Source organism: Peromyscus californicus, unplaced genomic scaffold (assembly GCF_007827085.1).
Source record: "Peromyscus californicus insignis strain IS unplaced genomic scaffold, ASM782708v3 Scaffold_6__1_contigs__length_162567912, whole genome shotgun sequence".
Taxonomy (NCBI): Eukaryota; Metazoa; Chordata; class Mammalia; order Rodentia; family Cricetidae; genus Peromyscus; species Peromyscus californicus.
In genome coordinates, this window is record NW_026294584.1 from 147,249,927 (window position 1) to 147,276,726 (window position 26,800).

General features: G+C 47.7%; 1 protein-coding gene across 1 annotated transcript in view; it reads left to right on the plus strand.

Moving 5' to 3' along the window:
* The window catches only part of Gprc5a (G protein-coupled receptor class C group 5 member A), a 20,268-nt gene extending 7,641 nt beyond the window's left edge, over positions 1 to 12,627 (plus strand). Inside the window, exons 4-6 of the mRNA XM_052721631.1 lie at positions 7,054 to 7,980; positions 11,376 to 11,434; positions 11,689 to 12,627. Of these exons, the coding sequence (XP_052577591.1) occupies positions 7,054 to 7,980; positions 11,376 to 11,434; positions 11,689 to 11,781 (1,079 nt within the window). The 3' untranslated portion in view covers positions 11,782 to 12,627. The remainder of the gene's footprint in view (positions 1 to 7,053; positions 7,981 to 11,375; positions 11,435 to 11,688) is intronic.
* The last annotated feature ends 14,173 nt before the right edge of the window (positions 12,628 to 26,800 follow it).

The window sequence follows — 26,800 nt, forward strand, 5'->3', positions numbered from 1 at the left end:
CCCAAATAAATACATGGAGACTTATTCTTGACCTCAGCTTGGTTTGCTTCTAGCCAGCTTTTCTTAACTTAAATTGTCCTGTCTACCTTTTGCCTCTGGGCTTTTACCTTTCTCCATTCTATTTATCTCTCTTTCTTACTCTGTGGCTGGCTGTGTGGTGGGTGACTGGCCCCTGGCCCCCTCCTCTCCTTTTCTCACCTCTCATCTATTCTGTCTGCTGGCCAGTTCTGCCTATGTCCCTCTCCTGCCTAGTTATTGGCCGTTCAGCTCTTTATTAGACCAATCGGTTGTTTTAGACAGGGAACGTACCACAGCTATACAGAGTTAATGCAACATAAAAGAATGTAACACATCTTTGCATCATTAAACAAATATTCCACAGCATAAATGAATGTAACACACTCATAACTAATATTCCACAACAGGCTGCTCTGTTGGGCTTTTAACTGGGTCCTGGGGACTCAAACTCAGGTGTTTACGCTTATGTGGCAAGTGCCTTATCCACTGGACCATAGCTTTATCCTTAACTTTATCTCCCAAGAATTAACCTGTAAGTAGGTTATCTAGGATAGTAGATGAGATAATATGTAAAACATATAAACAGGAGAATTGTGATAAAGTATAAACACTCAGCAGAGTGCCGATCCAGTACGTGGCAGTACATATCATTTAATTCCTCATGGTACTGTGACTGAATATAGCAATTTGAGAATAAAGAGAAACTAAAAATGCTACAGAGTCACAAGCCTGCAGGGCTGAGATCTTGTTATCACCCCCAGGGCAGTCCTCAAAGGAAGGCGCTGTGGTCACTTTTGGTGACAGAGTGAGGTGACTCTCACAAGAAGGAAGACAGAATCAGCTTTGAGCTGTCTTAGTTCCTCAACATGTTCATTTGGGAGATCCGCTAGGAAGGGCCATGTAGAGGCAGCATCCGGGTCTAAGCCTGTGGGAGCCCTACCACTGGAGTCCTGAGGAGGAGTCTGGAAGTGGATGACAGAAGCCAGGGGCTGATCCAATGCTGCCGTCTGTCCTTACACAAGCCAGTGCCACACGCCAAGGCCACGCCGAGGGTCAACACTATTCACAGGACTTTGTCTTTGTCCCCAAGGCTCCCAGGCCATCTTGGCCTTACCTCACTCACTCCTAGACCCAGTTTTGGATTGTTTAGAAGTTTTCGGATACATATTTTAATGATAGGAGATGGGGTGAGGAGGAAGGTGGGGCTGGGAGAAAGATGTGGAAGCTGTCTGTGTGGAACGCCCAGCGGGTGAGCAGTGGCTGACTAAGGGCTCGGTTTCCCTGGTTCAGCAGCTCTTCCCTTGCTTCATAGGAGAGCAAACAGAGGTTCAGGGGGCTTAGTGACTTGGTTCAGACGCAGTGCACCTGAAACTCAATTATACTAGTTACCTTCCTGATTGCTGTGACCAAAGAAAGACCCGTCAAGAAGGGGAAGGGTTTTGAGGGGCTACAGCCCATCATGGTGGGGAAGGCGTGGTGACAGGAATTTATGAGAGGCTAGTCACATTGTTCCCACCATCAGGAAGCAGAGAGTGGACAGGAAGTTGGGCTAGGCTAAGAGATCTAAAAGATCTAAAAGCTCACTCTCAATGGCTCACTTCTACAGGAAGGCCAGCTGGATAACAAGTATGAAAACACACGAGCCAATGGGGGACATTTCATATTCAAATCATTCCAACTATGAAGGGGAAGCAGGGTTTGGGATTGAGTTTAGAAAGACCCTCCCTTCCGGTCTCCCTCTTCCCCTCTCTCCCCTCCCGGTCCCCACCCTCACCCCGCAATTGTGTTTCCCTACCTTACTTTCTTGTCCCAACTCATTCCAAAAGGATTTAAGGCAGCACTAAGTTATTTCCCATCCTGCAGCCTGTGTGTCTCAGGTCTGTAATCCACGCACTCAGGAGGTTGAGGCAGGAGGATTGCCAGGAGTCCAGACCAGCCTCAGCTAAAGTAAGACCCTGTCTCAAAAAACAAATATGCTGGGCTAGGGAGATGACTCAGTGGGGAAAGGTGCTTGTTGCTAAGGCTGGCAGTGTGAGTTTGAGTCCTGGGACCTGCATGGTGGAAAGAGAGAACTGACTCCTGCGAGCTGTCCTCTGACTTCCATATGTGTGTGCAGGAGGCACACACACGGCCACCCTGCTCCAAATACGTGAGTAAATAAATAGGTGTGAAAAAGAAAAGAAAAGAAGAGAAAAAACTCTACAACAAAGCTGAGAACCAGTGTTCGACACCTTCCTGGTTTCTTCTTTTCTCAGGACCATATTCTGGTGCCACAGCAGCTTTTTAGTACATCCTTGCTTCTTAAGTGAGTTTTGTGTTCCTCTGACTAAATTCAAAGTACTTAGGACACTTTTAGACTTGGTGAGTAATCCCAGCCAGCTGGGGAAAGGGTGGAGGAAGGTTAATAGGTGAATTACATTGGTGATTCCCCAAAAATTAGTCACTCACACACAAAATACTCGCTAAGGCTTTTTGCTGTTGCTGCTGCTTGGGGTGGTGCAGGCCCGTAATCCCAGGACTTGGGAGGGAGAGGAAGGACCAAGTTTGATGCTAGTCTGGGCTACAGGAGACCCTGTCTCAAAAAACCAAATCAGTGTTCGTCTACACCCTATTATAAAAGGCGAGGAACTCCAAGGCCCCACACCTCCCTGAGGATGTGTGCATAGTTACTGGTTGGTAGGGCTGGAGGGTCAGGGGGCATTTTCTTCAATAACTACGTCTTCCTATACGCAGCCCTAATGAAATGCATTGGGTCATTAAAAACAAACAAACAAACAAACTATAAAGGTTTTCTAAAGGTTATTTCTGGCATTAGGGGTAGAGCACATACCTAGTATGTATGAGGCCCTGGGTTCAATACATACCACACACACACACACACACACACACACACACACACACACACACACACACAACTAACTAGATGGGTGCTTGATATTTAAAACACATACCACCAACTGCCCTTAGTGAGCTCTGGTCTTCGGAGTTGGGAGATGCCAAGCAGGGTACACTCCTGCCCAGCTACAGTGACGCCAGGGACCAAAGCCTCTGTCCCTTTGCTCAGTGCTGCAACTGTCATGTAGGCCAGGGGTCACCGACCTCTGTCAAGGTTTGTAGTCATCAGGTTCAAAGTCCTTCCTAAACACCAAGTAATTATGATTAACAGCTGCTTGTCCGCAGACAGCAGAACCTTGAAGGGTGCGGTGGCAGTTGACAAGGAGGGTCAGAGAACATGGAGAAACAGAGGAACCATTCCCGACAGGGACCTTTGTAGTGCATCTGAAGGGACAGGGAGGGATGAGATGACATGCCAGACCTGTGTCCCTTGTCTTGCCCTTCTACCCCGAGATGAGACTCTGTGTGTGTGTGTGTGTGTGTGTGTGTGTGTGTGTGTGTGTGTGTGTGTGTTTCTGAGGATTGGACCTAGGCCATTTTGCATGCTAAGCAAGAGTTCTACTACTGAGCAATGCCCCAGTCCAGAGTTCTTGTGATTGGCACACAGTGGGACTCAGGAAATCTGTTGATGTTAGTTTTCATTGCTATAGTGAAATAGCTGAGGCTGGGTAACTTGTCCCAAGAGTGAGGGGTAGCATCTGGGAATGGCCTTCTTGCTGGCAAAGTCTCATGGTACCACAAGACATCACATAACAGGGCACTACGTGACACAAGGCATCTCACAGCATGGAGCAGGAAGCCTGTGAGTACACATGTATCGTTTCTGATTTCCCTCCCTCTTATCCAGCAACCGGGATTCAATCATGGGCACTCTATGCTAACGACTTTATCTAATCCCCTAAAGCCTCAAAGGTGCCATTTAAATGCCTTAGTCTGATCAAGTGACCTTCTTGTTGTTTTGGGTTTTGAGCCATCCATAGTCTTGTGTAGTTCAGGATGGCTTCCAACTCAATAAGCAGCAGAGCTGGCCTTGAACTCCTGATCTTCCTACTTCCCCCTTCTAAATGCTGGGATTATAGGCATGTGTAGCCATGTCTGGCAGTTTCCACTCTCTTATTATCTCACAGTGGGGACTGAGGTTCAGCTGAACTGTGGAGTGGGAGGGGACAAGTCTACAGAGACCACAGTAGTGAACATTGTTGAATGATTCATTGTAAAATGGAAAGAGAACCTTAGCGAGCCAGATTTCATTAAAAGCTCAGGAGCCAGAGTCAAACATTTATTGTAGCACACTGTACACAAAGTTCTGGTGTATGGGGATGGAGAGACAATTCAGCAGCAAACTGTGCTGCTGCTCTTCTGGAGGACTGAAGTTCGGTTCCTAGCACTCATGGTACTCAATCACTTGTAACTCCAGCTCCGGGGGCTCTGGCACCCTCTCCTGGCCTTTGAGAGTACCTGCACTCACATGCACATACCCACACATAGACACATATGCATGCACATAATTAAAAATAATAAACTCTTAAAAAATTCAATGTGGGCTGGAGAGATGACTCAGCGGTTAAGAGCACCGGCTGTTCTTCCAGAGGTCCTGAGTTCAATTCCCAGCAACCACATGGTGGCTCCCAACCATCTGTAATGAGATCTGGCGCCCTCTTCTGGCCTGAAGGGATACATGCAGGCAGAACACTGTATACATAATAAATAAATAAATTTAAAAAAAAAAGGCATGCGCCAACATCGCAGGCCTTCTGTCTATATTTAAAAAAAAAAAAAATTCAATGTATACATTTACATAAGTGAATTCATGTGTATATATGTTACTCATCTACATATTTTTTGCTTGTTACTATATGAAGAAAATAATTTTGGTAGGATGGCTTGTCTCGCCTAACTTTTTATTTATTTATTCATGGCAGTGTCTCACTCTTTAGCCCAAGCTAATTTAAAACTTGTAGTACAGTCTGGCCTCCAACTCACAGTAATCCTCCTGCCTTAGCTGCCTAAGTATTTTTATTTTAGGTTTTGTGTGCATCATTAGAGAAGGCGGGTATTTGAATTCTGTCCATGCTGACGAGGCTACTCTTTGGTTAGTGAGAAATGGTTCGCTCTGCCTCTTGAATTGATCATAAAGACATGGGATGTGAGAAGGAAGGGTGGTCCTTATTTCTTGGGTGGGCACACTATCCCACAGCAGTAGGCACTCCGTGTAACATGGCCAGAAAGTATCATCTGCAAGCATTGCTCTGTGGTGAGGGAACTCGGACTCAGTTTTTTCTGCTTCCTGGAAAGAGGCCCTGATTCAGCTGATGTTGTGTACTGGTTCCATTCAATGCTTCCCAAGCCCGGCTTCCCTCTCGTTTCCGACTTCTCCCTCCCTATTATGTATCCTGCATTAGAGGAAGCTTATGCTTCTCCAAAGAGTTGGCCTCCCTGACTCCACTCTTCCCAGCCAGATCATAGCTGGTTGTAGAATCCACCCCCGGAGTCTACAAGAGTGGACTCTTGACTTGCTGAAGACTGAGCAAACCCACAGGGGACAAAAAAAAAAAAAAAAGAAAGAAAGAAAGAAAGAAAGAAAGAAAGAAAGAAAGAAAGAAAGAAAGAAAGAAAGAAAGCTAAGGAGAGAAAGAAAGCAGGCATGCTGGTGCAGGCCTGTAATCCCAGCACTCAGGAGGAGCCAGCAGAGGAGCAGGAGGTCAAGGCCACCCTTTGCTACAAAGCTAGTTTGAGGCCAGCCTAGTCTACATGAGACCCTGCCTCAAGAAACAATAAAACAAAACAGAAAGTAAGAAAGAAAAACTAATGAGAAAAAAAAATTCCACGTACAAGTAAGAAACAATAAAACAAAAGGGTAGTGTAGAAGAAGCCTTAGTAACTCAGATAGGATTTTTTGTTTATTAAGACATTCAGGATCGTAGATAGCCATATCTATCTAGCCTTGTTGAATTTTAGTGTCTTTCTGACACAGGCTTCGATGTGTGAAAATCCCTATCTCTTTCATAGTTGTCTTCCTGTTGTGCGGAGTGTTTAGAAGTCATGGGTTTGGACAACAAGAGTGTGGGACACACACAAAAAAAGCTTTTTCCCTGAGGAGTTAAGGACAGACAGGAAGTCAGCTGTGGTCCATGCAGGCAGTCTCCCATTGTAATGGGTGAGCAGGTTCCCTGTTTGTGGGTCATCCCTCAGCTGGGAGCTTCTAGCCTTTCCAGTATGTGGGAGGATGAGCGATGAAAACAGAGAATTGGAGGCCAGCCTGGGCTTTATAGAAAGATCTTTCTCAAAAGACAGACAATAAGCCAATAACCCTCCAAAACTGGTCATGGAAGCTCACACCTGTAATCTCAACACTCAAGAGACTGATGCAGGAGGATCATTGTAAGTTCAAAGCCAGCTTGGGCACCTATCAAGTGCCAGGCTAATCAGGGATACATAGAGAGGCTGTATCTCATATGGCAAGAGTTATAAAAACGAAACAAAACAAAAACAAACTCAAATTAAAAAACAAACAACAACAAAACCAAATCAAAAGAGATTAGTAGTTAAATGGGAAATAGGAAATTCATTCCCTCTCTTCATTGGCCCTTAGAATTTGTCACAGGAGGTACAGAAAAATTAGCTTTTACAGGTGTGGGTGTGTGGATGTGTAGGGGTGGGTGTGAAGGGGATGGGACCAGTGAGTTTAATCAGGGTTATTTACAAAAGCATGGGAACTTACCAGTGGCTATATCACAAAAGAAAAAAAATCTTACCCTCCCCAGCAATGTTAGCTACCTGGAGACTTCCAGAGAGGAATGAGGTCTGATCCCTCCCCTGGGTTAGTTTTAATGTAGCAAGTTTACAAGGGAGACTGAATAAACACAGTCCCATGTCCATCCTGTGTCTCAGAGGCTTGCCTGGTCCCTAATACCTAATAATGCTTTTCTTCTTTTTCTTCTTCTTTTTCTTCTTCTTTTTCTTCTTCTTTTTCTTCTTCTTTTTCTTCTTCTTCTTCTTCTTCTTTTTCTTCTTCTTCTTCTTCTTCTTCTTCTTCTTCTTCTTCTTCTTCTTCTTCTTCTTCTACTACTACTACTACTACTACTACTTCCTCCTCCTCCTCTTCCTCTTTTTTTTTTTTTTTTTTTTTTTTAATTGCAGGACCACCAAGAATGTCTGCCCCTGGAGGTTGCCGCTCAGACCTGGATTCCAGGTACTACAGACTTTGTGACCTGGCTGAAGGCTGGGGCATCGCCCTGGAAACACTGGCCGCAGTGGGGGCTGTGGCTACAGTGGCCTTCATGTTTGCCCTCTTGGTCCTCATCTGCAAAGTGCAGGACTCCAACAGGCGAAAGATGCTCCCCACCCAGTTCCTCTTCCTTCTGGGAGTGCTAGGGGTCTTTGGCCTCACCTTTGCCTTCATCATCAAGCTGGACGGAGCCACAGGACCCACACGCTTCTTCCTCTTTGGTGTTCTCTTTGCCATCTGCTTCTCTTGCCTCCTGGCCCATGCTTTCAACTTGATCAAGCTGGTCAGAGGGTGGAAGCCCCTGTCGTGGCTTGTGATCCTGAGCCTGGCGGTGGGTTTCAGCCTGGTCCAGGACGTTATTGCCATTGAATACCTGGTCCTCACCATGAACAGGACTGACGTCAATGTCTTTCCCGAGCTGCCCGCCCCTCGGCGCAACGAGGACTTCGTCATGCTGCTCATCTATGTGCTCTTCTTGATGGTGCTGACCTTCCTCACATCCTTCTTTATTTTCTGTGGATCCTTCTCTGGCTGGAAGAGGCACGGGGCCCACATATGCTTCACCTCATTCCTCTCCATTGCCGTTTGGGTGGCTTGGATCGTCCTGCTCCTGATTCCTGACATCGGCCCTGAGTGGGACGACACCATTCTCAGCACGGCCTTGGTTGCCAATGGCTGGGTTTTCCTAGCATTTTATGTCTTCCCTGAGTTTCTACGGCTCCCGAGGCAACGAAGTCCCACAGATTACCCAGTCGAAGACGCTTTCTGTCAACCTCAGCTCATGAAGCAGAGCTATGGTGTAGAGAACAGAGCCTACTCCCAAGAGGAAATCACCCAAGGTATAAAGATGAGGGGAGAAGTTGGGCATGGTAGTGCAGGCTCATGTGTATACACACACACACACACACACACACACACACACACACACACACCCCTCTGATTTCATCACTTTGGGGATGGAGGCAGGAGGATTGTGAGTTTAATATCAGCCTGGGTCATATAGAAAGACTGTCTCTCAGAACACCAAAACCTTTGTGGCCTGGGCATGAAGGTCAGTACAGAGCTTATTTAAGCATGAATGAAAAGAGTGGGCCTCCAGCACCACTTAAAATGGGTATGGTGGCATACACTTATAAGCCCAACACTTGGGGAGTAGAGGCAGGAGGATCAGAAGTTCAAGATGATTTTTGGTGACATGTGGATTTCAAGGCCAGCCTGGGGTACATGAGGTGGTCTCAAGAACACAAAAAGAAACCAGGCAGTGGTGGTGCACGCCTTTAAGTCCAGCTCTTGGGAGGCAGAGACAGGTGGATCTCTATGAGTTCAAGGCCAGCCTGGTCTACATAGTGAGTTCTAGGACAGCCAGAGCTACATAGAGGAACCCTATCTCAAAGACAAAACAAAATAAAATAAAACAAAACAAAAAACCCACAAAACATTTCTAGCTATAAAACCTGTAATTTTCTAGAAATCACACCAGCCATTCCCTTCACAGCAAAAGGACATTCCCCAGCTGCCCTAATGTCTCCTGGTTTTGTCTGAATAAGACTGTAACCCCAGCCAAGGCACCTGGAGCCACCCTATAATCTCAATTATGGAAAGGAGGAATAGAGACAGGAGAGGACCAAAATAAACAACAAAACACCCCCAAACCCAGAAGTGAAAACTGAGAAAAGACAGACAGAGGCAGAGGAAGAATCATGGGTTCTAACTGTAAGAATCCTGGGGTATGGAGGCTCATCCCTATAGTGAGCACTTGGGAGGCGGAGATGAGAGGATCAGAATTTCATTGTCAGTCTGGGGTACATGAGATCCTGTCTCAGAAAACAAATGAACAGACAAGCAAACAAGTGCACAAACCCAAAACAGGGGCTAGAGGGATGGCTCACAGTAAAGAGCACTTGCTGCTTTTGCAGAGGACCGGGTTTGTTTCCCAGCACTCACACTGACGTTCACAACCATTGGCAACTCCAGCTCCCGGAATCTGGTACCCTCTTCTCGCCTCCATGAGTACCAGACACACACGCAGCATACTTTCGTGTAGGCAAGACACTTATACATATAAAATTAAAATAAACAGATCTGGCCGGGCGGTGGTGGCGCACGCCTTTAATCCCAGCACTCGGGAGGCAGAGCCAGGCGGATCTCTGTGAGTTCGAGGCCAGCCTGGGCTACCAAGTGAGTTCCAGGAAAGGCGCAAAGCTACACAGAGAAACCCTGTCTCGAAAAACCAAAAAAAAAAAAAAAAAAAAAAAAAAAAAACAGATCTGGAATCCAAACAACACCCCTCCCCCCAAACAAAACCCCCAAGCTATGAGGAGCTCACAGGCTATTTACAGATTCTGATCTTGAGTAAACCAACATCTGTATTAGTTACTTTTCTGTTGCTTTGACAAAACACTATGACCCAAAGCAAACCATTTCAGCATCTGATTCCAGAGGGAGAGAGTCCATCACGTCAGGGAAGCTGAGAGCACACATCTTCAAACACAAACAGGAAGCGGAGAGTGAACTAACTGGACGTGGGTGGGGTGAGGCTTTAACCTCTCAAAGCCCCAGTGATGTACTTCCTCCAACTAGGCTGCACCCGCTAATCCTCCCCAAATAGTTCCACCAACTAGAGACCGAGTATTTGAACATCTGTGCCTATGAGAGCCATTCCCATTCAAACCACCACACTCTACTCCCTGACCCTGCTATTCTACTCATGGCCATATCATAATGCCAAGTGCACTCAGTCCAGTGTCAGAAGTCCCCATAGTCTATTTACTATTCAAACACCCAAAGTCTCTTCTGAGACTCAGGACAGTCTCTTAGTAGCTCCCTGAAAGATCCAGTCAAGTAGGACTGGAAGCTAGCCTCTCGAGTCTTCGTCTAGTACTTTCTACACAATTCCACACAGGCTGAACCAGAATAAGAAGGTATAAAGGAGAGGAAAACCCCCAGTGGTATGTGGTTGAGGTTGGTCTCTGTGTATAAAAGACATCCCTGTTTGGAGGCTGGGTCTTGCTATGTAGACCTGGCTGTCCTAGAACTCCTTGTGAAGAGTAGATTGGCCTCTATAGGCTAATCCTCCCACCTCTGTCTTTGGAGTGCCAAGACTGAAACATGCCTTTCATGTTTTGGGCCCCTGGCTGCTTCCTTTCTCAGACATCTTTCTGGTCACTGTCTATTGCTGTGCACATTTCTCACTGGCTCCCCACATCCTGTTATGTCGGGTCTGCATAAGTAACGAGGTCTTCCACAACGGAAGCCTGTCTCAGCCCAGACAAATCATGTCATCCCTGGCCTCCAGCCTCTATGACTGGTAAGGTTGCAGCTGCTTGTCTGATGTGGTCTTCTGCCTCCTTCAGGGTCCAGCATTCTGTCTGAGAAATGGCTCCACCATGTATGTGTGTCCGTAGAACTGAGATACTTTTGTTAGCTTTTGCCTCATTCGGTAGTGATTTGAGTATTTGTTGTATGTCTTACAGGGCAGGCCACACCGGTCTTCATACTATCTTTGCTTGTTTATTTATTTTTAGTCTAAAAATTTTAATACTGCTTATTTATTTACTTTGTGTGTGTGTGTGTGTGTGTGTGTGTGTGTGTGTGTGTGTGTTATCACACACATGTATGTGGAGGTCAGAGGACAAGTTCCCGGGTTTTTCTACCATGTGGATCTTGAGATGGAACTCAAGTCATTAGGCTGGGCAGGAAGTGCCTTTACCCACTGACATACCTTGACAGCACCTACTTTGTTTTTTGAGACAAGGTCTCATGGAGCTCAGATTGGGCTGGAACTCACTGTATAGTTGAAGATGACCTTGAACTTCTAATCTTCCTGCATCCACCTCCCAGGTCCTGGGATTATAGGTGTGCACCACCGTGACCAGATCCTCACACTATCTTAAGTCAAGAAGTGTTTAGTAAGGAGATGGAGGCTGATAAATTTGTCAGGGAATGACTGAGTTGTTTTAAAGCCAGCTCAAGTTCAAACACCCTGTGATTTCCCCCAAATGCACAGAGTACAGTCACTCATAAACTCTTCCCAGGTTAGGAAATGAGTAAGTCCCTGTGGCCCCAGGATATGGCAGGGCCTGGTTTGGAGCTGGAAGGCACAGTCTTTCCCTGCAAGAACTCTGAACTGCTGAGGCCCAAAGGGACCAACTGTCACAGGCACTATGACAAGTGATACAAGGAGGAAACACAGGAGTGGCCAGGTGCCTCAGTTTCTCCTCTCCCTCTGTTCCAGGTCTTGAGGGGACAGGGGACACACTCTATGCACCTTATTCCACTCATTTTCAGCTGCAGGTAAGTGCCTTTTATCATTCCTCACTCCCCCACTCCCAGGGACAGTTGTCCTTGGGGAATAGATATGGTCACCATTTTGGCGGCTCCCAAGTGGCCATCATGAAGGGTGGCATGTCTTCTTTCCTACACTGTGCCTCTTGGGGTTGGGGTAGCACAGAGGCTCAGAGAGGACCTCAGAGATCTTTCGAGAAGGGCACTGGAGCTTCACTGAGATGGCCATAGAAGGATTAACCATATGATTGCTTCCTTTACAGAATCGGAGTCCTCAAAAGGATTTCTCTATCCCGAGGGCGCAGGCCCCGGCCAGTCCGTACAATGACTACGAAGGACGGAAAGGGGACAGCTAACTCTCTGGAGAAGAATGGGGCAACCAGAATCAGGCGGCAGGTCCAGCCAGGAGTCCTGCAGATGTGAACCGTATTCTAGGGAACTGTACATGAGAGACTTGCTCCCAGCACACTGCTGTCCTTCTGTCTGGGGCCGCTGGCTGCACTAACAGGCTGCTTCTTCGAAGTGTTCCGGTTTTTCTTTGTCCCATTCTTAGGATACTTCTTGGAGGTGGGAGTCTTGGGCAACTCAGGGCGGGACCCTCCCCTCTCCCCTGAATGACAGGAAACATCTGACTCCTCACTGACTTGCTCATCTTCGGAAGCCGGTTCATCTAACCCAGGGTGGGTTCCGGGAAGATCACTTGGCACAGAGCAGAACTGCAATTTGCACAAACCCAGAAAGGTGTGGGTCTCCACCCTGTCCATATCAGTCCACCCTGGAAGCTGGCCTGGCTCCGCCCTCCTAGGCCTTCCTGCCTGGGTAGGAGAGGCTAAAGGTCACTAAGTGTCTACTCTCAGTGCACTGCCCACGATGGCCTCAGCAGTGTGGACGCTGATTTACAAGGGTGTCCTTCTCATATCACCACCAAACTTGCTGCCGACCCCAGACCTCCTGGGCTTTCCAGGAGCTCTTCTGGACATTCCTGGAGGAGACAAGGCCTGTTTCTCCCTGCCAGGAGAATTTCAGCTTTGTTCTTGCCATACATTCCTGACACACACTCCTCCCTCCCCGTTGCTCCCCAGCCTCAGTAACAGATCTATCCTGCGTTCACCTCAAACTCTGTAAGTGGGCAGTGTCTATTCTTGGGGTGGGATGTATTTGTTGTATGATAAGTTATTCACCTGGGTATGCAATAAAAATGTGATGGCAATTATTTTTTAAATTTAAATTTATTTATTTATGTCTATTTTCTTTTTTCTTTCTTTCTTTCTTTCTTTCTTTCTCTCTTTCTTTTTTCTTTTTGGTTTTTCAAGACAAGGGTTTCTCTGTGCAGTTTTGGTGCCCATCCTGGATCTCATTCTGTAGACCAGGCAGGCCTCGAACTCACAGAGATCTGCCTGACTCTGCCTCCTGAGTGCTGGGATTAAAGGCGTGTGCCACCACCGCCCGGCATCGATTTTCTTAAAAGTGTTCAATATCATATTTTAAAGATTTCTTCTGTTTGTGGGTATGCACATGCCATGGGGAGGTCAGGGGATGTCTTTGAAAATTCATGGGGCAGAAGATTAGGAATCTCTTTTATGGACGAACTAGGCTCCTCGTACTTAGCCATATCACGTGCAAACAATATGCCAACATTAGCTTAGTTAGGAACTCGCCCTTTAAGAGTCTTCACATGGGTCTGGGCATGGTGACACACGCCTTTAATCCCAGCACTCTGGAGGCAGAGGCAGGTAGATCTCTGTGAGTTCGAGGCCAGCCTGGTCTGCAGAATGAGACTGGGTCAGAGTCTTGGCAGGGTGGCTCACACCTGTAATCCCAGCATGTGGAATGTTGAAGCAGGAGGATGGCCACGATTTTTGAGGCCAGTCTGAATTACAGAGTAAGGCCTTGTCTCAACAACAATAAAAACAAACAAAACCAACAGAAAAGTGAGTTGAGGTCATGAAGAATGATGGGTATTTAGAGCTCACAAAGGCTATTTGGTAGGCTGTGCTAACATTTCTCTGGTTTTGTATACTCACTGAAAAGGAGAATGACTGAGCTGGTGAGATGATTCCGTGAATAAAGATGCCTGCTGCCAGGTCTCACGACCTGGGTTCAACCTCCAGAGTCCATATGGTGGAACACGAGCCAATTCCTGAGCATAGTCTTCTGACCTCTACACACACGCTGTCGCTGCGTGCACTCAGACACATGGACACGCACAGTAAATAAATGTGCTTTTGGAAAAGCGGTGTGGGAAGACGGCATATAACAGTGTGAATCCTTCTAGACTAGTCAGTCTCTCAAGAAGCATCCCCCAGTGGAGTTCGCTGCGAGGAGAAAATAACACGGTTTGGCCATTATTCTCTGTCACACACTCAATAAATGCATATTCCTGGGCTGGCAGGTGCTCACAGGGTGATGGCGTTTGCCGCCAAGCCTGCTGAATTGAATTCTACACCTGGGACCTACGTGGTACAAGGAGAGAACTGACTCCCACGGGTTGTCCTCTGACTTGTGTGCACAGATTATGGGTGTATACACTCACACCTGTGCAAATAAACACATCATATATAGTCCCAGCCCGTCATGTGGCTTACACCTGTAATCCTAACACTCTGGAAAGTGAGGCAGGGGGACTGCCATGATTTTTTATTTTTTTATTTTTATTTTTTTTTTTTTGTGACAGAATTTCTCTGGGTAGCCCTGGCTGTCCTGGAACTCTCTTTGTAGACCAGGCTGGCTTTGAACTCACAGAGATGCACCTGCCTCTGCCTCCCAAGTGCTGGGATTAAAGGCGTGTGCCACCACCACCTGGCCAGACTGCCGTGATTTTAAGACCAGCTTGGGCTACCATGTAAGACCATGTGTAAGACCCACTAAATGTGTATTCCTTTTTGTTCTCATGACACAAGAATCCACAGAGAAGCATTCTGACCTCAGAAGGTGTAAGGCTTCCTCCTCACCAGGGAGCCAATGGTACTACAGTGGACACCAGCTAAATGACCTCTAATTTAACTCGGTTCTTTCCGTATCTACCTGGAGATGTTATCACTTCTCATAGGTTGAGAGGGCCCAGAGTCCAAAACTGATGCCCACTTTAGTTGCCAGTATGGGCCCTGGGTGTTTGATCTGTGGTTCTGACTTATCTGCTGTAAACTGGGCTTCTCACTATTCCCTGTTCAGGATTGATTCGCTCAAGTGGCTCCCAGGAGTTGAGAACATGTTTCTGGGTTTGTTATAAAGGCTGCTGCCAAGGATACAGATGAAGAGATGCACAGATGAGGCATGGGAGGGGCTGCCTGGACCTTCCTGCCTCTTTGTGCGTCACTCAGCAAGACTGGCCGAGCATGTAGCTGCCCGAAGATTTCTGGGACTGTGTCCTGAGTTTGTATGGAGTTGGTATTGCCTAGCAGGTCTGCAGATAGACAGGTGGAGAGGGGGCGTGGCTGCAAGGCTTTGTGCATTCAGATCTCCCCTCCCTGCCCTCCAGACTGGGTCTCAATCAGTGTACTGCCAGAGATGGCTTGGAGTTCACTATGTAGGCCAAGTTGACTTGTGGCAATCCTGCCTCAGTCTGCTCAGTGTGGGAATAATGGGCAGCATGCCCAGCTTCCTCTGGCTCTTAGGTCTAACGTGCCTCATTGAAAGGTATGGGGCAGGATATCCCTGGATAAAGAGTCTTAAGACTGACAAAGTCAGTTGGAGAATTCCTTCCTTCCCGCCCCTCCCACTTCGAGAGGCCTCAAACTCTCAGGGATCTGCCTGCCTCTCTCTCTGCCTCCTGAATGCTGGGATTAAAGGTGTATCTTTCCTGACAAAGTTTCGTGGCCTAGGCTGACCTCCAGCTCCAGCTGAGAATAGTATGGTCTTTCTGCCTTCACCTCCAAAGGCACAGAATGCTCTGGGTCCCTTTTGTCATCAGGGAAGGGAGGGTTTCTATCCCCATGGCCGTTGAGACATCGAAGAGGACCTGGGAATGGCACCATCTACGTCTCTGGAGTTGTCTTTCTCCAAGAGATAAAGTGGTCTCCAGAGTCTGAACAGGTGGGCACGACGTTCTGAGTCCGTGCCCTTTCAGGAAGCAGAAGGACGCTCTTTGAGCAGCACTGGCCGCTCCCCATGGCCGGTAGGTAGTTCATTGTCACTTCTGTCACACATAAGCTCTTTGGGTCAAGGAGAGACCTCTCCAGGGCTAGAGGTTCAGTGTTTGAGAGTAATAATAATAATAATAATAATAATAATAATAATTTATTATTTTGGTTCTCAAGACAGGACTTTTTTGTGTGTAGCCCTGGCTGTCCTGGAACTAGCTCTGTAGAGCAGGCTGGCCTTGAACTCACAGAGATCCGCCTGCTTCTGCCTCCCGAGTGCTGGGATTAAAGGTGTGTGCCACCACCACCTGTTGAGAATTCTATGGAAGAGGGCTTCCAGTCTCCATCTCCTCCCAGAGGAAAGTGGAATGTGATTTAGTCCAGGCTGGCCCTTGAGAAGTGTCAGTTGATTCATGTCTGGAATCAGAGTGCCATCTCCTTTGAACTAAGTGGGTGATGATAAAATGAGGATCAGGCCCAACAACCTTCTTTTTTTTTAACCTGTGAAATAGAATTACAGCTTTAGTGAGCCAAAGTTGCCATACCCTGAATCTCCACTAGATGGCAGTGAAGCCTCGGTGTTCAACCCTTGCCAGCCGAAACTCTGAATCCCATAGCTAAGACTGCCTGCCTTCTGGTTGAGGGCACCTAGCAGGTAGATGGTAAACAGGCTGGAGGCAAGAGTGCCTCTGAGCTGTCTCTTCCCCACCCCTCAACTTTTAAAGCTGCTTTCCATTTCCCTTACTTTTATTTTTATGAAGCTCTCTGAGGTTTTCCAGCCCGATTGCATGCAACCTGGCATCATGACAGGTAATGTCTCATAGACGGATCTTATTAATGTCATCTGGTATTTATGTGGTGAGAACATTGGCTTTCGGTCAGGAAAAGTGTGCCAAAACAAGAAAGTACAGGCTGGTCCTGGAGATCCAGCCCCCCCTCTTCCTCCCACATGTTCCGAGTTTCCTTCCGTTCTAGACTTCCTGCTGCTGAGCACTGAATACCCTGTCGGGCTTTTGCTTTCCTGCCCACTTCTTTCCGTTGCTAGCAGGGCTTGCATGTCCACTGACGTCCCAGCCTCAGATGCAGCGCTGCTTCAGAAAATCCGCGGTTAACCACTGAGCACCCGGGGAAACTGGCCTCAGTGTGTAGGTTGCTGTCTTTGGAAATCCGTGTGTGTTAAAATTTTTAATTGCATCTATCTATCTATCTATCTATCTATCTATCTATCTATCTATCTCTCTATCATCTATTTATTATTCATTTGTGTGTGTGTTTGTGTTTGTGTGTGTGCATGTGTGTGAGGTCAGTGGACAACTTGTAGAGGTCAGTTCTCTCCTTCCACCACATGGGCTCTAAAGACTGAACCCAGGCCAGACTTGGTGGTGAGGATGTCTACCTTTTGAGGCATTTCACTCGCCTGTTTTTTTTCCTTCTTAATATATATATATATATTTTTATTTTATGAGTGTTTTTGTCTACGTATGTGTATCACATGTGTGCCTGGTGCCCTCTGAGGTCGGAAGAAGGGGTCCAATGCTTTAGAGCTGGAGTTACAACTGGTTGTAAGCCGCCGTGTGGATGTTGGGAACTCAACTCTGGTCCTCTGCAAGAGCAGCAAGTGCACTTAACCCTTGAGTCATCTCTCCAGCTCCAGTTCTTAGCTTTTTTGGAGACAGGATCTTATGTAGCTTGGGCTAGCCTCAAAGTCACTTTGTAGGCATGGTTGGCCTTGAACCCCTGATCCTACCTCCACCTCCCAAGTGCTAGGACTACAGGTGTATTTCACCATGCCTAGCTTGCTTTTGGAGTGTGTGTGTGTGTGTGTGTGTGTGTGTGTGTGTGTGTGTGTGTGTGTCAGGGTGGCAGGGGTGGAGGTGGGGTGGGGTGGGTACCTACACCTGTATGCATGCATGGAGGCTGGAAGAAGACATTGAATGTCCTGCTCTGTTTCTCTGCCTTATTCCTTGGAGACGGTCTCCCACTGTAGCTGGAGCTAGGCTGACGGCCAGCAGGCCCCAGCGACTTTCCTGTCTCTGCCCACCTTTTCCCTCACAGTGCTGGGGTCACAGGTACATGTTCAACCACAACTTTTCACTTGGGTTTTTGATATTTGAGCACAGGCTCTCATGCTTGCACAGCAAACACTCTTGCTAAGCTAGTTGTGAGACAGGGTTTCATTATGTAGCCCAGGCTGGCCTGGTACTCACTCTCTCTCCCAGGCTTTTCACTCTCAGGCCTCCTGCCTCAGCCTTCCAAGCGCTGGGATCACAGGCCTGCATCAGCATGTTTGACTCTAGAGCTCCTTCTATTCAGGGCAGGTAATGATTTGCCCTCCCTGGATTCTGTTGACGTCCGCAGATGGTTGGGTCTGGGTGCAACTCAGTGGTTCCTGACCCTGATGGTGCAACCCCCCAAATGCTGACAGTGCTGCTGATTCCGTAGAGAGGACCATCTCCGGGCTTAGACCTGTGCAGTTTCAGGAGCTCACAGAGACCCTCTGCTTGGTGTCTCTGTAGCCTTCATTTAACAGGAAACTGGGGAGTGGGGGAGTCTGGTGGAGCAGACACGGTAAGGACCAGATCACTGGTTCTTTACTCTCTCTGCTGTCAAGGCCTGATCGATTCTAGAACCCTGTCCTCTCCTTCCCTCTCCCCTCCTTTCCTCCCTTCCCCTCTCCTCTCCTCCTCTTCCCTCCCCTCCCCTCCCCCCCTCCTCTCCCCTCTCCTTCCCTTCCTTCTCTTCTCCTTTGTGAGGCTTGTTTCTCTACGTAGCCCTGGCTGTCCTGGAACTCGCTCTGTAGATCAGGCTGGCCTCCGCCTCCCGAGTGCTGGGATTGAAGGCATGTGACACTACCAACAGGCTAGAACCATTTCAAAGGGAGCATTTGATGAAAACTCGAAGCCTGTGCACGATCACCTCATATTTCCAGGATTCCTCTGATTTTCCTTCTTCTGATTGGGAGCCATCTCCGGGTCTCTCTTCTGGTTCCTTCTCCCAGTCGGCTTGGCAGCCACAGGGAGGAGACTGGTGGGCACCGGCAGGTCTGATTTGCCGACCATTTCTTCCTCCTGGACTTGAGACAGCTGTCAGGAGAGGGCGCTCTAAGCAAGGAGAAGCGCTTCTCAAGATACCAGCTAGGGGACAATGCGCATGCGCGCGGGGAGGCAGCGGCGGGGCTGGGAGGGCGGGGAGGGGGAAGGGGGAGGGGGGGAAGTGGGGAAGAACGACAGAGCTCCCGCTGGCCTCAATCCCCTGTGGAGTGTAAGCCCACTTTGGCTCCTTTTGAAGAACTTCACCTTTAACTGGGGATTTTGTTATTTATTGACAAGGTTATTCTATGTAACCCAGGCTGGTCTGGAACCCATGGTGTAGACCACACTGGATTGAAGCTAATGATCCTCCTGCCTCAGCATCTCAAGTGCTGGGGTCACAAGCATCCCTGGGGGCTTGTGTCCCTTAAGAGAGTAGATACAGAGATTATCACTGGAAAACCCTTACAGGTGCCTGGCCGTGGCGCACGCCTTTAATCCCAGTACTCGAGAGGCAGAGGCAGGTGGATCTCTGTGAGTTCGAGGCCAGCCTGGTCTACAGATTGAGTTCCAGGATAGGCTCCAAAGCTACATAGAGAAACCTTGTCTCGTAAAAACAAACAAACAAAAAAACAAAACCCAAAACAAAACAAAACCCTTACATGTCACTATGGGGTTTGCAAGGACTTGCCCCGAGGTGCTGGCCCTGCAGCATACGTTTCAAACTCCCAGATCCAGCCAGACAGTAAGATGAACTTGTTTTAGCTGGGCATGTGGCACATGCTTATAATCCCAGCACGTGGGAGACAGCAGAGAAGGTAGCCACCAATCTTTGAGGCTATTTGGGATACAGAAGACTCCTTCCCCACCCTCACAAGAGAGACAGATGGGGCGAGCTCTGCACTTGGGAGGTAGAGGCATGATGACCAGTTCAAGGCCAGCCTGGGTTACACAAGACCCCTTTCCCCACATCCCCCAAAAGAAGAAGCAATGAAAGAAAAGGAAGCTCTAGTAGGTATGGTGGTGTGCGCCTGTAATCGCAGTACATAGGAGACAGAAGGATCAAGAGTTCAAGGTCATCTTCACCTACTTAGTGAGCTTAAGAGCAGCCTGGGCTACATCAGAAATTGTATTTACGTAAGTAAGTGAAAAAAAATAAGAGGACACTTTAATGGGATCCATTACCACACACGTACCCCCCCACACCCCCGTCCCTGCATCCCCCTCCGGCCTCTTCCATGTGATGATGTACTGGTTCTGCTGGATTTGTTTCAACTCAATTCGAAGCACCTCTCTGGTGACTCAGTGTAGTTATTTGTGAGCTCAGAGACACCATGTTGGAGGCTAGCACCATGTCTCCCCCATATCTACATAGAGCTGTGCCACACCCCTCTCCTCTTTAAGAAAGAATAACCGTGGTGTGCTGCCGTCTCTCTGTGTTGCCGTAATGGCTCACATGAATGAACGCCCTTGGCTGGCCCTCTCAAGGGCATCAATAAGGCTGAAAAAGGACAAATGGCAGGGTCTTAGCCGGTCACACTCAAAGCCACAGTTCCTCTTCTAACCGTGAAGACAAACCTGGTTACACTGGTTAATCTGAGATCGCTGACGAGCACATCCGGGAGCACTGCCGGCCTCATGGGCACGTTAAACAAACGTGGATGAGTGGCCCCAGATTCCATGTGCAGCTCAAAGACCTAGAAAATGACAGGCTAATCTGTTCTCATCCTCTCGGCTTGATTTTGTGGTACTGACAACCTTTGTGGACATCATGGGCCATGAAGAAACAAGATAAAAACACACAGGAAGATGGCTGGAGAAGTGGCCCAGTGATTAAGAGTACTGGATGATCTTCCAAAGGACCTGAGTTTGATTCCTAGCACTCACACAATGGCCCACAATTATCTGTTAACTCCAGTTCTAGGGGATCCGATATTCTCTTCTGGTCTCCTTGGACACTGCATACAGATGCTGCACACATATACATGCAGGGAAAATACCCACACACAAAATAAAATGAAAATAAAAAAACCCAGACAGGACAGAAATCCTAGATTCTTTTTCTATCAATGTCAAATGTAGCTAGAAAACATAAAATAAAAATGCCTCAGTGGAGGAGAGGAAGGAAGGAAGGAAGGAAGGAAGGAAGGAAGGAAGGAAGGAAGGACACTTTAATGGGATCCATTACCACACACGTACCCCCCCACACCCCCGTCCCTGCATCTGAAGGAAGGAAGATTTTAGATATTGTTACCCACAAGGAATTGAAATAGAAAAGGCACGTATTGATCCCAGCGTGGTGTCTGTAAGATCAGCTAGAAAAAGACAGAGGGAGTGTTGAGAATAAGGCAGAGCCACAAGTTAAACATTCGAGGGCTGTGGGCCGGCAAGACGACTCAGCAGGTAAAGGTGCTGGCTGTTATACCTGATGACCCGAGTTCACTTTCTGGAACCCACATGATGGAAGGACAGACCTGACTCCAGCATGCTATCTTCGGACCCCCACATGTGTCCGTGGCACACAGGCTTAGGTATACATAGGCAACACAAGATCAATGTGAAAAAATGAAGGAGTTCCTTTGTCAGACATCTCTAATGGATCGTCCGTGGGGATGCTGGGCTAACGCCTTATCAATCACTCGGCCCAAAATAAAACATATACCACACTTCCAACATGACAACCGAATTAGAAAAGATAAAACCAGAACACTAGCATGACGCAATGAAGTTAGAAGATGTTAGTTTAATGTATGTAAATGTATTCATGGTCTCCAATAGTTACATAAACATATGCTAGAAAAACATCGGTTGACAGCAGATTTGATGAAAAAAAAAATGCTTTTAGATGTCTCTGAGCCTGCTGTGAGCCAGTGCTGAGACACTGCAGCCCAGGCAGCCCTGGTACCATGAGGAAGTCTAGGCCAAGGCGTGTGCTGGTCCCTCTGAACTGGAGGCATGCACATTACCCTACACCGAATACTGAATCCATTTATCTGCATCTCACTTGCCTGTGGGAGCTGTTTTTAGAATTCTGAGGTACACAGGCTAGCAGATGGGTCTGGAGACATTTCATCCAGAGAGGACAGGCGAAGAGAGAATGCCATGGGCACCATCATCATCACAGGCTTAAAGCACGTTAGTTGTATAAATAAATTCATAGGAACACTTTAGGGATTATTATTATTGTTGTACACATACACCCCTCTTATTAGTGCCCGCAGACCTGAAACACCAGGAGACTGGGTATTGTCCACCCGGGCAAGGCTGCTGGGCAGTGGGGCTGGCAGTCAGGCTGGGTGGGCTGTCTCAGACCTGAGATTGACCACAGTGTGCTGCCTCCTGGATGTCTGAAAATCACTGCTGAGGTGGGGCCCAGTGGCTAGCACTTTAGGGAGCTAAATCGAAAGCAGCTTCTTGTGAAGCTGAGCTTCTCTTGCTAGGGGTGTTCAAGTCCAGCAAGGCCCTGTTGGGGCTGTCGTGGGGCTCTGTGTTTGGTGCAATGATGGACTAGGTAAGTTCCAAGGGTCTTGGAGCTCTTAGAGTTTGAGGCTCTGGGCAGCTATGGTGGTTAGTATTGGTTGCCAACTAACAGGATCTAGACTCAGCTAAGACACAGACATTATGCAGCCCAGAAACATTATGCTGGCCTGAAACTCAAGGGCCTCCTGCCTCAATGTCCTGAATGTTGGGATTTCAGTGCCTAGCACTATTTCTAGTATTTGAAGATAAATGCCACGTGTTACCAAATCAGACCCACTTTGACCCATTGTAGTGTCCCAATTAAAACAAAAGAATGGGTTTTTTTCTTTTTTAAAAGAGAAGGTTTATTCAGGGACTGGAGAGATGCCTCAGTTGGTAAGAGCCCTGGCTGCTCTTCCAGAGGACCTGGGCTTGTTTCCCAGCACCCACATGGTGGCTCACAGCCACCTGTAATTCAGGTTCCAGGAATTTTTATGTGGTGATATATTGTGTACACTAATAAACTTGCCTGAGGATCAGAGGACAGAGCCAGCCATTAGATTAGACATAGAGGTCAGGCAGTGGTGGCACACGCCCTTAGTCCTATTGCTCAGGAGGCAGAGATCACAGACACATAGACACAGACACAGACACTGACACAGACACACACACACACACACACACACACACACACACACACACACACACACACAGTGGTTTGAGGTGTGGGGAAAGGTGTTGAGGGGTCAGAGGTAAAGCAGCTAGCAGTCTGTATGTATGTGTCCAGATTTCACGGCTCTTCACAGAATGCACGCTTAGAACATGGCAGTATTGCTGAGTGTGACGGTGCACACCTTTGATCCCAGCTCTCAGGAGGAAGAGGAAGGTGGATCTCTGTGAGTTCAAGGCCAGCCTGGTCTACAGAGCAAGTTCTAGGTCAGACAGAGCTACATAGTAATATTGTCAAAAAACCAAACCAAAACAAAATAAAACAGAACATGGCGATATTCTTGGTCTGTTGATGTCATCCAATCCACACTCACTCAGCCCAAAGGGAAGTTTTCAACAAAAACAGCCTTGGAATCCCTAAAAGGCAACCAAGGCAATGATACCATCACAAACCTGGTGTCAGAGGCATCAACTACAGCGCAGCTGATGGGAGACATATGGTACATTGTCGGGTGTGTGACCGCCATCATTCAGTCCGTGATTATTAAAGTCTACTGAAGTCAAGTGACTAACAGCAGGCTCAGCTGGGGGACTCATCCAGACTTCTCCTAGGTTGTTCATGGAGGCCTTATCTGGTGTTATTATGTTTTATTGTGTGTGTGTGTGTGTGTGTGTGTGTGTGTGTGTGTGTGTCTGCAAATGTGTGCACATCCATGTGGAAACCAGAGGACAACCTTGAGTGTTGCTCCTCAAATGTCATCCACCTTATAATGAAAACATTTTTAGTACTTGGTGTGTGTGGTCATGCGTGTGTCATGGCACATGTGTGAAGGTCAGAGGACAGTTTACTGAAGCCTGTTCTCTCCTTCAGCCATGTGAGTCCCAGGGATCAAACTTAGATCATTAGACTTGGCATCCCCTCACTGGCCCAGATTATTTTTTGAATTTTTTTGAGACAGGTCTCTTGTTGACCTAGAGTTCATCCACTGGCTGGCTGACTAGAGAGTGTCAGGGGTCCACCTATCTCTGCCTCAGTGGTACTGGAATTGAAAGCATGCACCACCATTTTTTTTCCCTAACATGAGTCCTGGGAATTGAACTCAGGTCCTTATACTTGTATGTCCAACACTTTACTGACAGAGCCATCTCCCAGGGCCGACAGGTTTTTTTTTTTTTTTTTTTTTTTTTTTCCGAGACAGAGTTTCTCTGTGTAGCTTTGGAGCCTGTCCTGGATCTCGATCTGTAGACCAGGCTGGCCTCGAACTCACAGAGATCCACCTGGCTCTGCCTCCTGAGTGTTGGGATTAAAGACGTGCGCCACCACTGCCCAGCTGCCTGACAGTTTTAATGTACAGTTCCCCTTCCCTCCACCAGCAGCACAAGTACTTCCTCAGCCCTTCCCATGAGAATGGAGATGCTTTTCTCTGTTTTTGGATGTACCCCCCCCCCTTTTAGTGTGATATGGCAGTCCACCCTCTGGCTGAAACTTGTGTTTTTCAGAATAATTCTCCTCTTCCTAGCTTTGTGTTTGGTTACTGTGTTCAAAGCTGTGACCAAACATCTGGCAGAAAGACATAAGGGAGCAAAGATCAGTACTGCTCACAGTTTTGGAGGGGTCAGTGTGTGGTCACTTGGCCCCATGTACTTGGGAACATCATGGTGACAGGAGCATGTGAGGGGGGGACAAGGGAGCAAGGACCCAGGGGTCAAATTGACACAAACTAAGGTCATTTGAGAGGAGGGAGTCTCAATTGAGAAAATGCCTCCATAAGTTCAGGTGTGGGCAAGCCTGTAGGGCATTTATTAATTAGTGATTGATGGGGCCCAGCCCATCATAGGTGGGGCCATCCCTGGGCTGGTGGTCCTGAGTTCTACGAGAAAGCAGGCTGAGCAACCAGTAAGCAGCACCCCTCCATGGCCTCTGCATCAGCTCCTGCCTCAGGTTCCTGCCCTGCCTGAGTTCCTGCCTTGACTTCCTTCAGTGATGGACTGTCACCTGGAAGTGTAAGGCACATGAACCCTTTCCTCCCCGAGTTGTCTTGGTCATGGTGTTTCATCAGCAATAGAAACCCTGACCAAGACAACATACATAAAACAAAACAGAATAAAAGGCTACACCATGCTGTTCTCTGAGGGCGACTAATTGCATAAGAAGAAACCCTGTGATTTGTGTCAGGAAGCAAATCAAAAGGGGCTGTGGGCTGAATTTGTGGAGCAGGAGTTTAGTCATCTTCACAGGCCCACGAACTCTGCATACTGGGAAGCTAAAACGGGAGTCCAGTTTGACCGCACTTGCTTGGCGAGGGAGGATGGACTTTAGACTGTCGGGGCAGACTGTGGGAATGGAAGTGGGAGGGCGGCGGCGGCTGCGGAGGGAGGGGAAGAAAGTAGGAGGAGGGGTGGGGAGGGGTGGGGGTGTTAGCTGCTCAGCAGCAGGGAGAGCCCTGAAACCAGCGGCCTGGCAAAGTCATCAAGAGAAAGTATTTTAGGATAATGTTCAAGACTCAAGAGAAGAGTTTCGGGAAGATATTAAATTACAGTTTCCAGAATTTTGTCTGTGAAAGTGGGTGGTGTTAATCCCATAGTGCGGTGAGAAAGGTCATTGGCCCAAATCATAGCTAAATTGATTAAAGCAAGCTTTATTCATGCACACAGGCTGTCTCTCTCCCCCTGAGGCAGGGTTCAAGAGATCAGCACTGGACACGGGAACATCAGGTTTGTATGTCTCAGGAGTAAGGGGTTTCCAAATGGGGGATTTGGCAGGCGAATGAGCAGGGTTACAAAAGCATAATCGTAACAAGTTGGCCATAACCATCTTCTGAAACGAAGGCACAGTTGGCCGTTTCCTGGAACAGGCAGTAAAGAATCATTTGTAGTTAAGGCTAGATTGGGGCAGAGCCCCATCCTTGAGAAACAGATTTAGTCATAAACAGGAATGAACCTAGTTTGTCATTACTATAAGATGGTTTTTAAGCCCAAGATGGAGACAGGCTGGTTTATCAGTGGGTTGAACTGTAAAATACCTTCTGCGTGTTCTCCACCGTTCCAAAACATCACCACTAGCTGGGAGTCAAGTGTGTGCGGAACATTTCACATTCTAATCACAGCCCAGGGTCTCAGTTCAGACTGGCCTGGAATTCACTATGTAAGTACAGGCTGCTCTAAAACTCATGACAATCCTCCTGCCTCAGCTTCACCAGTGTGGGGGAATTAAAGGCATGAGCCACCAAATCTGGTTTTCAATGTGAACTTCTTGAGAAAAAGTTTGTTTTACACACACACACACACACACACACACACACACACACACACACCCTTGACAAATTAGAATTATGGTAGTATTACTTCAAGAATACAGTGCTCAGGTTTCCCTCATGTCTGCTTGGGTACCTCAAATGCTTTGCCATGGCTTCAGCTGATCAGTCAGCAGATTTTTTTTCCCTCTAAACAAGAACACCAGTCCAACACGAGAAAAACAATTCTCAAGCCTATGACTTGAGGGAGGAGAGGAAATCATTCAGATCTCTGGTTGAAGGCATTTTGTCACGTCCTGGTTTATTTATTTCCCAAAGTTTTTGCTTTACTGCACTTGGGAAAGCACTGTTTCCAAGGAAAGCTACAGAAGACCACATCTAAAATATGAAGAAAAAGAGATGTACTTCCCCGGGCATAAACTAGGAGAAGTGGCAGGGTCTGAGCTCCTCGGATACCAACCACATCTCCCTCAAGTATGTTTCTAGTGGAGTTGAACAAGGACCCACCAGATTATATAAACGGAACCGGGAGTGGATGGGGGAGCCTGCAGACGGCTCAGAGAGAATTTACCTTTCCGAGCTGTCAAGGCCTAAGCTGCTCTGTTTAAACCCTGGCTGAGTGTGTCATAGGTCCAGGGTGGTGTGAACCCTGGCGTAGTGGACACACCAGAAGGGATCAGGAAGAGATGCAGCTTCATGATCTCTCCCCATTGATTATGCTGACCCCTTTCTGCTTTCTTGAGCCAAACTGGATAAGGCCAGGTGCGTCTGTGCTACAAAACAGTGCAGAAGCCTTTTCTGGTGGATGCAGGACAGCCTCCCCAACACAGTCTGAGAAACCAGTGGGACCTTGATTAAACACAGAATCTTTGAATGTGTGCCGTA